The 13,584-nt window shown below is 45.6% G+C and overlaps 1 protein-coding gene across 1 annotated transcript in view; it reads left to right on the top strand.

The window, feature by feature from the left end:
* The window catches only part of si:ch211-274f20.2 (calnexin), a 107,361-nt gene that overhangs the window by 66,456 nt on the left and 27,321 nt on the right, over nt 1-13,584 (top strand). The window contains exon 9 of the mRNA XM_060927587.1: nt 7,423-7,579. Within this exon, the coding sequence (XP_060783570.1) occupies nt 7,423-7,579 (157 nt within the window). The remainder of the gene's footprint in view (nt 1-7,422; nt 7,580-13,584) is intronic.

Raw genomic sequence — 13,584 nt, 5'->3', positions numbered from 1 at the left:
TCATCAGGGGAGGGGAGATGGTCGGGAATAAGAATATTGTCAATAGAGGCAGACAGTGAATCAATATTAATGTCCTTAATATTCCTAAAAGTGATAAGGTGAGGAGTCTTGATGATGGATAGAGAGTGTGATACTGAAGGAGACAAGGAAATGGTCAGATATGTGGAGGTCATCAGCTGAGCAGTTGGAAGGGGAGAGACCAGAGCAGCAGATTAAGTCGAGTGTATGACCTTTAACATGGGTGGGGAAATCAATAAATTGCTGAAATCCAAAACTATCAAGACATGATGAAAAGTCACGGGTGTGAGTAAGATTGCAATTGTCCATATGGATATTGAAATCCCCTAACAGAACAATATTAGGAGAGAGAGTGGAAAGGTGAGTGAGCAGGGTAGCAACATCATTTAAAAAGTCTTTGTGTGGCTTAGGAGGGCGGTAGACAGAAGCAATGATGGTGGGAGTGGGGCCTGGAAGTTGACATACTGTACATTCCATTGAACTGAAGGCAGGCATGGACACAGGCTGGATCTTCCATGTCTCGCGATGGATTAATGCAAGACCACCACCGCAACCCGAGCCGCGGGGTTGAGAGATGTAAACAAATCCAGGAGGTGTACAGTCATTGAGTTGTGAGAAATCGCCAGATTATTGATATGTTTCAGTCAAACAGAGGAAGTCAAGCTTATGGTCGTTGAGGAGAACTTGGATGAGATGACCTTTGCCCGTGAGTGAGCGGATGTTGAGGAGACCAAAGTTGACGGTGGAGTTGTCTTGTCTAATGGAGGCGTTGATTGTTGATCTAGCTGGGATGGCTAACGCACTGTGATCAGTAGCCTGACCAGCAAGTCTGCGGGGTCGGTGAGAGGTGGACCAGAGTAATTGAATGGGTCTGGAGTCGTCGTAGTAAAAGTTCCGACGGGAGCCACGGTGAATGTATCTCCACCGAGGCTGGAGAGCAATGTCCGGGTGTGGCGATGCCAGCGGGGGCACAGACAGGTGACCGCAGAGGCGGAGGAGCTCAGCAGCGGTGTATTGGATCGGACCAGGTATCGGATGGAAGAGAAGAGACGCTACAGTCCAGGCGAGTACAAACCAGGCATAAGATTTCTCGAACCGCATAATAAACAGCAGGGAACATAAAATCACTTTTAAAAAAACTTAAAACAAAGGCGGATTTAAGTTAGAAAGTTACTGATGAGCAGCGGCAGCCATCAACATGCCAGCGTTCACTCGATCAGACATGCGCAGTAGTTCTAGTAAAGACTCTTGCTGTTGTATTTTGAACTAATTGGATCTTATGCACTTATTGGAACATCCAGACAGTAAGGCATTACAATAATCCAACCTAGAGGTAACAAAAGCATGAACTAGTTTTTCTGCATCATGTAGTGACATTATATTTCTTATCATAGCAATATTTCTGAGATAAAGAAAGCTATCCTTGTAATGTTATGAGTTTCAAATGAGAGACTGGAGTCAATGGTCACCCCAAAGTCTTTTCCTGCTGCACATGAAGAAATAGAAAGACCATCCAGAGTTACGATGTAATCAGAAGACCTACTTCTAGCTATATATGTGATTCTAGTCCAAGTACGAGAAGTACTTCTGTCTTGTCAGAGTTAGGTAGAAGGAAGTTAATAAGCATCTAGCGTCTAATGTCCTTTACACGTTCCTCAATTTTATTAAGCTGGTGTGTCTCATCTGGCTTTGCAGAAACATACAAGTGTGTCATCAGCATAACAGTGGAAACTAATACCATGCTTATGAATAATATTATCCAGAGGTAACATGTATAAAGGAAAAAGCAGTAGGTCTAAGACAGAACCTTGCAGAACACCAAACTTTACCTCAGTATGAATACAAAAATCACCATTTACATCAACAAATTGATAATCATTTAAATTAGACCTGAGCCAGGAGAGAGCTATTCCCTTGACTCCCACAACATTTTCTAGTCTATCCAGGAGAATGGAATGATCGGTGGTGTCAAAGGCTGCACTAAGGTCAAGCAATACAAGCAGGGAGACACAGCCCTGATCAGATGCCAACAGTAGGTCATTTACTACTTTAACTGACATCACAGCTGTCTCTGTGCTATGATGAGGTCTAAATCCTGACTGATACATTTCATGGATGTTATTCCTATGTACTGTAGATATGAACATAACTGCTGTGTCACAGCTTTATCTAGGATCTTGGAGATAAAGGGGAGCTTTGATATTGGCCTATAAATTGGACAGCTGACAGGGGTTGAAGTCAGGTTTTTTAATCAAGGGTTTGATAACTGCTAGTTTAAAGGATTTGGGTACATAGCACATCTTTTAGGTACATATATCTAAGGAAAGAATTGATTATTTTTAGAAGAGGTTCAATTGCTTCTGGTATTATCTGTTTGAAGAGTTATGTAGGTAAGGGATCTAGTAGACAAGTTGAAGGTTTTGATGTGGAAATTAATGAAGTTAGTTCAATTTCTCTAAGGGGAGTAAAACATTCTACAGTCAAAGTAAAAAGTATGTGAACCCTTTGGAATTATCTGGTTTTCTACATGAATTGGTAATAAAAAGTGATCTGATCTTCATCCAAGTCACAGGTACTGATGTACACAATGAGCTTAAGCCAATAACACAAAAAAATTCTACTTTTTCATGACTTTATTATACAAATGCATTCAACATTCACAGGAGTGGTGGAAAAAGTAAGTGAACCTTTGGATTTAATAACTGGTTGACCCTCCTTTAGCAGCAATGACCTCAACCAGGCGCTTCCTGTAACTGCAGATCAGACCTGCACATTGTGCAGGGGGAATTTTAGCCCATTCTTCCCTGCAGAACTGCCTTAACTCTTCCATATTCTTGGGTTGTCTTCTGTGTATGGCTGTCTTCAAGTCATTCCACAGCATCTCAATAGGATTGAGATCTGGGCTCTGACTAGGCCACTCCAAAAAGTGGATTTTGTTCTTATGAAACCATTGTGCTGTGGATTTGCTGCGATGTTTGGGGTCATTGTCCTGTTGCATCACCCAGCCTCTTCTGAGCTTCAGTTGATAGACACCCTCACATTATCCTGGAGAATTTGTTGATAAATTTGGGAATTAATTTTCCCCTCAAATGATGGCAAGCTGTCCAGGCCCTGATGCAGCAAAGCAGGCCCAAATCATGATGTTCCCTCCACCACACTTTATTGTAGGGATGATGTTTTGATGTTGATATGCAGTGCCCTTTTTATGCCAAATGGAGTTCTGCTTGTTCCTCCCAAATAGTTCAATTTTGGTTTCATCACTCCACGAAACATTTTCCCAGTACCATTGTGGAGTGTCCAAGTGCTCTTTTGCAAAATTCAGGCGTGCAGCAATGTTCATTTTTGACAGCAGTGGCTTCCTTCTTGGTGTCCTGCTATGGACTCCTTTCTTGTTCAATGTTTTGCATATTGTTGAATCACGAACAGAGATGTTAGCCAGTTCTAATGACATCTTCAAGTCTTTTGCTGTCATTCTCGGGTTCTTCTTTACCTCATTAATGATTTTGCGTTGTGCTCTTGGGGTCATCTTGGCAGGGCACCCACTTCTAGGCAGAGTAGCCACAATACCTAATCATCTCCATTTATAGACAACTTGTCTGACAGTAGACTAATGAATACCTAAAATCTTTGAGAAGACTTTGTAACCCTTTCCAGCCTTATGTAAGTTAGCAATTCTTGATCTTAGGTCTTCAGATAGCTCTTTTGTGCAAGGCATGATTCCCATCTGGATATGCTTCTTGTCAAAAGTTCAAACTCAAACTTTTCAGGGGTTTTTATCAATCAAAGTAATTCTAGGCCACACCTCTGAACTCGTTTCATTAAATGGAACCCAGGTGTGCTAAATTCTGACTGCAATGAGCTTTTTAAAAAGTCATTAGCTTAGGGTTCACTTACTTTTTCCGACCTTCAGTTTCACAGTTTGAATGATTTATTCAATATGGTCACACATTCTTTGAAAATCTGTGTATCTTTAGTTATAGGAGACTGTCTTTGTTCATTATTGTAACTTACATGAATATATGACTGTTTTGTATGGGAATTAGACATATAGAAAATTCCAAGGGATTCACAAACATTTTTTACTTTGACTGTAACTGCTGATCTGACACAATCATATTGTTAACTACAGGGTTATTTAAATTGTCTGGCCTTAACTTAGTAGTTTGAATTTGTCAGATATTTTCAGTTTGGTCATTGAAAAAATTTATGAAGTTCTTGCTAACACATATTTCAGATGTGCATGTGTCTTTGGTCATCTTTTTCCTAGTTAATTTTGCTATAGTACTAAATGAGAATCGAGGATTATTTTTTGTTATCCTCTATTAGGGTGGAAAGATACATTGATCTAACAGCACTAAGAGCTTTTCTATCCTTCAGGAAGCTCTCCTTCCATGCTAATCAGAATACTACCAATTTTGTTTGATGTCATTTATGTTCTAATTTTCAGGTGGTCTGTTTTAAGGTGCATGTGTAACCATTATACCAGGATGCCTGTTTTTTTCTCTCTAATCATTTTTCTTTACAGTGGAGCTACATTATAGTATAGCAGAATGTTGACTCTCAGTATTTGCTTGTCTGATCAAGTTCTGTGGAGTCTGATGGTGAGCCACTCAAAGTTGATAACTCTGGGAGACTATTTATAAAACTTTGTGCAGTAGTTGACATGAATGTACGTTTGACACAGTAGTGTGGCAAGGTGCATATATTATTGCTCAGACTTATTTTGAATAAGGTGAGATAATGATCTGAGGTAGCTTCAGAATGTTGAAGTGTGACAATATTTTCTATATTTAACCCAAATATTAGCATTAGATCAAGAGTGCGACTACCATTATGATCCTATGATGTTCTGATTAACTCCTACTGAATCTACACTGCAAAAAAAAGATATTTTAGCAAATGAAAATATCTTAAATAGTTGAAACGATCTAGCATTTCCTATTAGAAGAATACAAAACACCAATTTTGAGATTATTAAACCTAGTTCTAGATTGCAACCAACTTATTCTAAGATGTCTTATCAAGTAAAAATATCTGTCCATGCAGCAAGATAATTTTCTCCTCAAATTCAGTTTTCAATATTTTGGCAGTGTAGAATGGACAAACACTGTTTTCAAAGGGACTTCTGAGTTATCAAAGTGAATATTAAAGTCTCCAACACCTAAGCTTTTGTCTAAAGAAACAACCATGTCTGAGATGAAATCTACAAATTCAGAAAGAAATTCAGAATATGGCCCTGGGGACCTGTAAATAATAAGTAACAGAATTGACAGGGTAGACTTAATTTTTTGTGGCTACATGTGTTATGTTAGTATGAAGAACTTCAAACGTATTGAATTTATGTCCAGATTTTTGTGTTATTCCAAGATAATCATTATAAATAACTGCTACGCCTCTTCCTATGCCAGTGAGGCAAGGCTGGTGTATATAATTGTATCCAAGAATACGAGCTTCATTTAATGCTACATACTCATTTGGTTTAATCCATGTTTCTGTTAAGCACGGTACATTAAAATCCTGATCAGTAATAAGTTCTTTAACAATTAGCGCTTTGGACGCAAGAGATCTGATAGTCCTACCTTTCGAGCAAAGGTGCTGTCAGTGGCTGTACAATCAGTATTATCTAATTTTATATTAAATAGATTACTAGAACAAACTGTCTGAGTATTTCTACTTTTTTGTACAGCTTGGGGAACAGACACAGTCTCAATATAGTGGAACCTTAGTGACAACTCTGTGCAGCTAGGAGACAATCAGTTTAGCCTGTTTGTCTGCTCCCTGTCCTTGGCTCTGAATTGTCACAAGTTAACTAGGCCTGTTCTGAGTCTATGAGCTATGCTGCAAGAAATGAGATGGATACCATCCCGCCCTAACAGGCCCACCTGGCCCTCAAAACTACTCCAATTATCTTTAAAGCCCACGTAGTTTTTAGAGCACAAACTGGGCAACCAGCAGTTCAATGACCATAGTCTGCTGTAAGCTCGTTATGCCACATTGGGATGGGGTCAGAGCATGCTACAACATTGGACATCACCTTTGCTAATTGAAACACATCTACAAAGATACTCTTGGTAACCTCAGACTGATGAAGGCATATATTGTTAGGCATATGTTGTTGTTGTTTGAAAACCTGTGCTTACCTAGGACCCTAAGATTACCTGCTATGTCCAGCACCCTGGCTCCTGGTATACACCTGACTAAAGGTGCTGGTGCCCCTAAATTTCACCTAGTTAATTTCATGTGCTGGAAGATAGAGTCTGCTATAACCAGAGCTCTTTCAGGCTTCTCAGCAGGTGCTTCAATGAGGAGAGCAAACCTGTTAGATATGTGAAGTGGAGAGGAGTTTTGCTCCCATTGGTGAGCCTCAGCAGTAGCTTTGGCTCTGTAATTATGCTGCTGACTCATCACCCATTCACCCTGCTGTGAGGGCTCTAATGTCAAAGTGGGGGGGGATTACTCACTTCACCTCGGGCATTCAGAATTTCCCCTACAGAAACTACACTGCTCTTGTTCTCGCTAACCCTCTCTAGAGTCTGGATGCACATGTCTAATGCTACAATCTTCTCCATCATAGAGCTAAGTAATACACACATCACAAATAAAGCTATTCCTAATGATGGAGGAAGAATGACTAAACATCCTGCACTCAACACACTGAACAAGCTGAATGTGTGCCATCATAATGGTTTATGCACCTTAATCAAAGATTTGTTGATATTAAGGCAGACTGAATGTAGATGACCTCCAATTGCGGTCTTTGCACAGGAAGGAAAACTTCAAGTTTCTGGCATTCTTTGAAAAAAAAATGCGGAAAAGGGAAAGTGAAAATATAACAAAATGAAAATTATAGTGGAAAATTATTTGTAGAAAAGATGAAAAAGATTGTAGATTAAATGCCAACACTGAAAGAAAGAGACTCACAGCAAACAATTCGAAAACAGGAAACTGTGTCACATCATAACAGTAATGGTTGCTACATCCTACCGTATGTCTTTAGACTGTGGGAGGAAACCAAAGCACCTGGTGGAAACCCACACAGGCATGGCAAGAACATGCAAATTCCACACAGTAAGGCCTCAGTCAGCCATGAGGTTTGAAACCAGAACCTTCTTGCTGTGAGACAACAGTGTTAACCATTGCACCACCATGCCTATCCTTCTGATGACTACTGTATTTGCAAATAAGAGATGCAGATAACAGGGAGTAAAATAACTTTGTTTAATTTTATGAAAATCATTTCATCATTTTTACTACACCTTTTCAGGTTGTCAATCTCAGGTTAAATGAATAATCACTGACTATTGTTAAGTAATGTAAATGTGATTTTTAAGAATTTTTTTTAAATGTTTGTCATTTTAAAACAATGTTGGTCTAACTGTGATATTTGTTTGTTTGGCTAAACAGGTCAGTGGAGATGGATGGGGAGTGGGAAGCTCCTCTTGTTGCTAACCCTGCCTGTGTCCATGCTGTAGGCTGTGGGCCATGGAAGCTTCCCATGGTGCCCAACCCAACATATAAGGGGAAATGGAAACCACCTATGATCGACAACCCAAATTATCAGGTAGACCTGTGTTGCAAGTGCTCTCCAGTGTATAGAACCTTAATAGTAAGCTTAACTGTATCTCTTATGTTTTTGTACTTTCAAATGACCCATTTAAAGTAAAACAGTACTCAAAATGAAATGTCATTTTCTCATCTCAATTTTGCTAATAAACCTGGTTCTTAAAATTATAGCTATACTGTATTACACAGGCCATATGATTGGGTCATTCTGATACGAGAGTAACAACGTGAACAATTCTGAGACAATATAGGAAAAGTTCCAGTTCATGTTGCACATGCTGAAAGTTTCAGTTCCTTTCACATAACCTGTTATTAGCAGTCACATGTCCACACACATGGTGAAAACTGCAGTCTTTCTATAACTGCAATGTCCTACAGTACAAAGTCAAAATATATTATGATTGTAAATTTGAAATAGATATATGCACTGGAACTATATTTAAAAAAAAGTGCCTGAATATTTATTTCCCCTCACGTTAAATATTACAAACTGCATGTTTAACCTATTGTAACAGTTTAACAGCTCAGGAAAAGAGGAATGTGAAGACATGCTTGACAATTCAAAGTGCATTTTTATTTTAATCTAATTTCACTTTCCAGTGACTTTAGTTCCTTTTCCTTTTCACACACATGAACATAAAAAACATGGCACTGGGCAGCTCAGCTCTCTTTCTGATTACCAGCTTCTCTCTGAAAGGACACAGAAAAACACACAAAAGTAAATTGCCAGTAATCAAACATAGGTGAACCTAATCATGCGTTACTTGTCAGTTCTATCTGACTCCTTGTCGCCCACAGCTGATGCTCAACCATGCCCCTGCTGCCACATACCCCACTGCCTGACTCAGGGCGGGGAGCCATCCTGTTGACAGCTGACTCCTCCCAGGTGGGAGAAGTAATCTTCCACCACCTTCTATGCCCCTTGCCTGTTGACCACCTCAAACTTACAGGGCTGACGAGCTAGATACCTATGAGTGATCCACATGTTGGCATCCTTCATGCGGTGGAGCCACTGGAACGGGGTGTGGTCAGACCAGAGAGTGAAAGGGTGTACCAGCAGGTAATATCGGAGAATGAGAACTGCCCATTTGATGTCAAGGCACTTCTTCTTGATCATGCTGTATTTCGTCTCTCGCACCAAGAACTTGCAGCTGATGTACAGCACAGGGCGCTCTTTCCCCTCCACCACATGGGACAAAACAGCCCCCAGCCTCCTGTCTGATGCATCAATCTGCAAGATAAATGGGAGAGAAAAGTCAGGAGATTGTAACAGTGGGCCCCCACACAAAACTGCTTTAACCTGTACAAAAGCCCGTTCACATGGCTCCAACCACCGGAGCGGATCTGGTGCCCCCTTTTTAATGAGGTCAGTCGGAGACTGGTGATGTCCAAAACATTCGGTACAAACCTCTGGTAATAGCCAGCAAGCCCCAGGAATTGCCTCTCAATGTTTATGGTTTTGGGTCTGGGGCAAGCCGCAATTGCTGTAATCTTATGAATTTGGGGGTGCACCTGCCCATGACCCAAGCGGAAGCCCAGATACTGTACTTCCACCCACCCAAGTGCACACTTCCTTGGGTTTGCTGCGAGTCCTGCACATCTCAGCAATATCAGGACAGCCCTTAGATGCTGCTGCCAATTATTACTATAGACCCCTTTCACATGACGTCACCGCGCCACGAGATTTTGTTAGGCGCCATATTGGAAGACCAAGTACATGCACTCAATATAAAACAAAGTACGAGCGAGAGTAAAGTGACACGATGGATGATAATTCTGGTTATGTGAGTACATTACTGTAGCGGTTCAGTATTGGTGGGTGGAGCACAGAGGACGGCAGGACAGAGATCAGGTTCACAATAGCGTTTATTGCTAGACTTTTCAGTGTAACAACTTCCCACACTCAAACAGACACACACAACTGGCGTCTTGTTCAGGGCTGAGCTCCTTCTGCTCTCGCTCTCCCTCCTGATATAGGGCGCGGTCACTGGGAAGACACACAAACACAGGTTAATTGCTCTCAGGTGTAGTGATTCTGCCACTTACCTTCCCTGACTCTGCCCTCCTGTCACAGACCGGCGCTTGACCACGCCCCTGCTGCCACATACCCCCACCGCCCGACTCAGGCCGGGCGGCTGTCCGGCCTGCAGCCGACTCCCCCCCCCCCCCCCCCTTGACGGGAGAGGAAGTCCGCCACGACCATCTGCGCCCCCGGCCTGTGGACCACCTTGAAATTAAAGGGTTGGAGCGCCAGATACCAACGGGTGATCCGCGCGTTGGCATCTTTCATGCGGTGGAGCCACTGGAGGGGTGCGTGGTCTGAACAGAGGGTGAAAGGGCGCCCCAGCAGGTAGTACCGGAGGGCGAGAACCGCCCACTTGATGGCCAAACACTCACTCTATGGTGCTGTAGCGCCCCTCACACACCGACAGCTTCCTGCTGATATACAGGACAGGGCGGTCCTCCCCCTCCACCTCCTGGGACAAAACTGCCCCCAGCCCTCTGTCCGACACATCGGTCTGCAACATAAAGGGGAGAGAAAAGTCAGGGGAGGGTAGAAGTGGCCCCCCACACAGTGCAGCCTTTACCTCTGAGAAAGCCCGCTGGCACTGCTCCGTCCACTGGACCGGATCTGGTGCCCCCTTTTTAGTGAGATCAGTCAGCGGGCTGGTGATGTCCGAATAATTAAGTATAAACCTACGATAATAGCCAGCCAGCCCCAGGAACTGTCTCACCCCCTTTTTGGTCTTGGGCCTCGGGCAGGCCGCAATTGCTGCTGTCTTATTAATTTGGGGACGCACCTGCCCATTGCCCAAGTGGAAGCCCAGATACCGTACTTCCACCTGCCCAATCGCACACTTCTTTGGGTTGGCTGTGAGCCCCGCTCGCCTCAGCGACCTAAGGACGGCCCTCAGATGTTCGAGGTGCCGCTGCCAGTCATTACTATAGATGATGATGTCATCTAAATACGCGGCCGTGTAAGTGGCGTGAGGGCGGAGGACTCTGTCCATCAGCCGCTGAAACATAGCAGGCGCCCCAAACAGCCCAAACGGAAGGGTGACAAATTGGTGTAAACCAAACGGTGTGGAAAAGGCCGTTTTTTCTCGGGATAGTGGAGTCAAGGGGATCTGCCAATATCCCTTCGTCAAATCCAGCGTCGAATAAAAGCGACCAGTGCCGAGTCGATCGAGCAACTCATCAATACGAGGCATTGGGTATGCATCGAATTTAGACACCGTGTTGACTTTTCTATAGTCCACACAGAACCGGACCGACCCATCGGCCTTGGGTACCCTCGTGCTGACCGATCTAATGGCCCGACGAGATCCATCCCAATTCTCTCAAACGGGGTCTCGATTAACGGTAGAGGGCGCAAAGGCGCTTTTGGAATGGCCGCTGGGTTTACTAACTGGCATTCGCGGCATGCTGTACACAACCTACGGACATTGCCGCGAATCCCCGGCCAATAGAATCGGGCCATTATTCGGGCTAGTGTTTTATCCTGCCCCAAGTGTCCAGCCATGGGATTAAAGTGAGCCGCCTGGAATACCAATTCCCGGCGGCTCTTCGGAATTAAAAGCTGCGTGATTCGCTCCTTAGTTTGAGTGTCCTGCGTCACTCGGTATAATCTATCCTTCATAATCGCGAAGTAGGGGAAGGACGGGGTGGCGTTCGGCTGGAGCGTTTGACCATCGATTACTCTCACTTGGTCAAATGCATTCCGCAGAGTCTCGTCTCGCGACTGCTCTAATGGGAAATCCGTGAGGGATTCCCCAAGAGAGAGAGGAGGAGCCGGCGGCTCCTCACTCTGACGCGGAGCTGACGTAGATGGCTCTGTGACAGCTGCTCCAGCCAAAGCGTCACTGGGCCCTCCCCCTGTCAAATAGCAGGACCCACTCTCTACTAGGCGTATCATTAAACCCCGAAATCCCGGCCAATCAGTCCCCAAAATCAAAGAGTGGGTAAGGCGAGGATTAACCTCCGCCTTCACTATAAATTTTTCCCCTCTGAAAATAATGTGGACCGACACCAAAGGGTAGCGGTGAACATCCCCGTGCACACACAACACCTTCACCCCTTGTGCTCCCCCCAATGCCTCGTTTTGAACCAGGCTTTGGCGAATTGAGGTCTGATTACAACCAGAATCCACCAACGCCTGATATGTAGCCCCTTGGATACTCACCGGTATGCGATACGCTCCGGCCCGATCGAGGGCGGCCTCTGGCGCGTCGGGGATCCGAACCACCGCGCCTACTTCCATTGCTGTGCACTGCTGTTGAAGGTGGCCCGGCTCCCCGCAGCGCCAGCAAACCGGCCCGGGCTTTCCCTCTGCACCGGTGATCTGGGGCTCACTCACCTGAGGTGGGGGAGAGACAGACACAGAAGGGAGAAACGGGAGGGCACCGCTGGGGTGGCGCCGGCCCCCGCCTCCACGGTGGGGGAATGGGGCGAGGACGGGACACAGGAGGAGGGGGAGAGAGAGAGAGAAGAGGAGAGAAGAGATGATGCCATCTGCTGTCCTGCCGCCGGGACAGCCGCCAGATGATCCTCCGCCAGCTCGACTGCCTGATCCAGCAATGCCGGGCGGTGGCACTGGACCCACTCCGCGGTTCCTGCTGGTAAGCGGGCGATGAACTGTTCCAGTACCACCTGGTCGACGATTCCCTCGGCGTCGCGATCGTTGGCCCTCAACCACCGCCAGCAGGCGTCCCGGAGCTGCTGGCCGAACGCGAACGGCCGGCCAACTTCCTCCAACCACAGCGCGCGGAAGCGCTGGCGCTGTTGTTCCGGTGTGCACCCCACGCGCTGGAGGACGGCCCAGCGGAGGTCCGCATAGGCCAGCCGGCGGTCGGCGGGGAGCTGTAGCACGGCCAGCTGTGCCTCTCCCGTTAACAGGGGGAGAAGGCGTGCCGCGCGCTGCTCCATGGGCCACCCCGAGGCTTCGGCGACCTGTTCAAATAACGTGAGGAACGCCTCGGGGTCGTCCTGCGGGCCCATTTTGGTGACAGTGAGGGGAGACGGGCCCGCGGCCGGAGTGCTGGTGGGCCCCGCGGATGTGAGGAGATGACGGAACGCCTCGCGATCTTCCTGCTGGGCCAGCACCAGGGCTTCGAAGCGCCGCTCTTGTTCCTTTCGGAGTGTGACGAGCGCCTGGTGCTGGCTTTGCTGAGCCGTGGCGAGGGCGTGGACCAGGTCGGCGAACGGGGAGGATTCCATGGGGCTGCTGGGTTGGTGCTCCACATCCCGGGTTTCGGCACCACTGTAGCGGTTCAGTATTGGTGGGTGGAGCACAGAGGATGGCAGGACAAAGATCAGGTTCACAATAGCGTTTATTGCTAGACTTTTCAGTGTAACAACTTCCCACACTCAAACAGACACACACAACTGGCGTCTTGTTCAGGGCTGAGCTCCTTCCGCTCTCGCTCTCCCTCCTGATATAGGGTGTGGTCACTGGGAAGACACACAAACACAGGTTAATTGCTCTCAGGTGTAGTGATTCTGCCACTTACCTTCCCTGACTCCGCCCTCCTGTCACAGACCGGCGCTTGACCACGCCCCCGCTGCCACAATTACCAATTGCAGAAAGGGCACGGTATGTGGAGAAACTGGCTGTGATTGATGGGTTTGACCCATATAAGACTCAGAAAAAATTATGTGAATCCAAGCACACAGTTTAACGCAAAAGTTCGTTTATATCCCGACCTTGTCAGCTGTCAGATTTATGTTAATGGACCCAGTAAGCTGGTAAATAATATATATATTTTTTTCTTTACCAAATTCTAACAGAAAACGAGAGCGCCCGAAAGGGAAAACCGAGCCAAGCCGCCTCACGGCTGTAATGCAAATTACTTTCCTCCTCGGTATACAAGTGCGCTTCCATGGCAGGGAAAAAGAAACTACATTCTGCCGCCTATGTAGTCCCCTATTTAAACAAATAGGAGTCATTCAGGATTCAGCCATGTTTTTGCTCCGTGTTTTTACTCGACCAAAGTTGTACAGTAT

Source organism: Neoarius graeffei, chromosome 8, assembly GCF_027579695.1.
Source record: "Neoarius graeffei isolate fNeoGra1 chromosome 8, fNeoGra1.pri, whole genome shotgun sequence".
In the NCBI taxonomy this organism is placed as follows: domain Eukaryota; kingdom Metazoa; phylum Chordata; class Actinopteri; order Siluriformes; family Ariidae; genus Neoarius; species Neoarius graeffei.
This window is presented reverse-complemented; position numbering and strand designations above follow the sequence as displayed.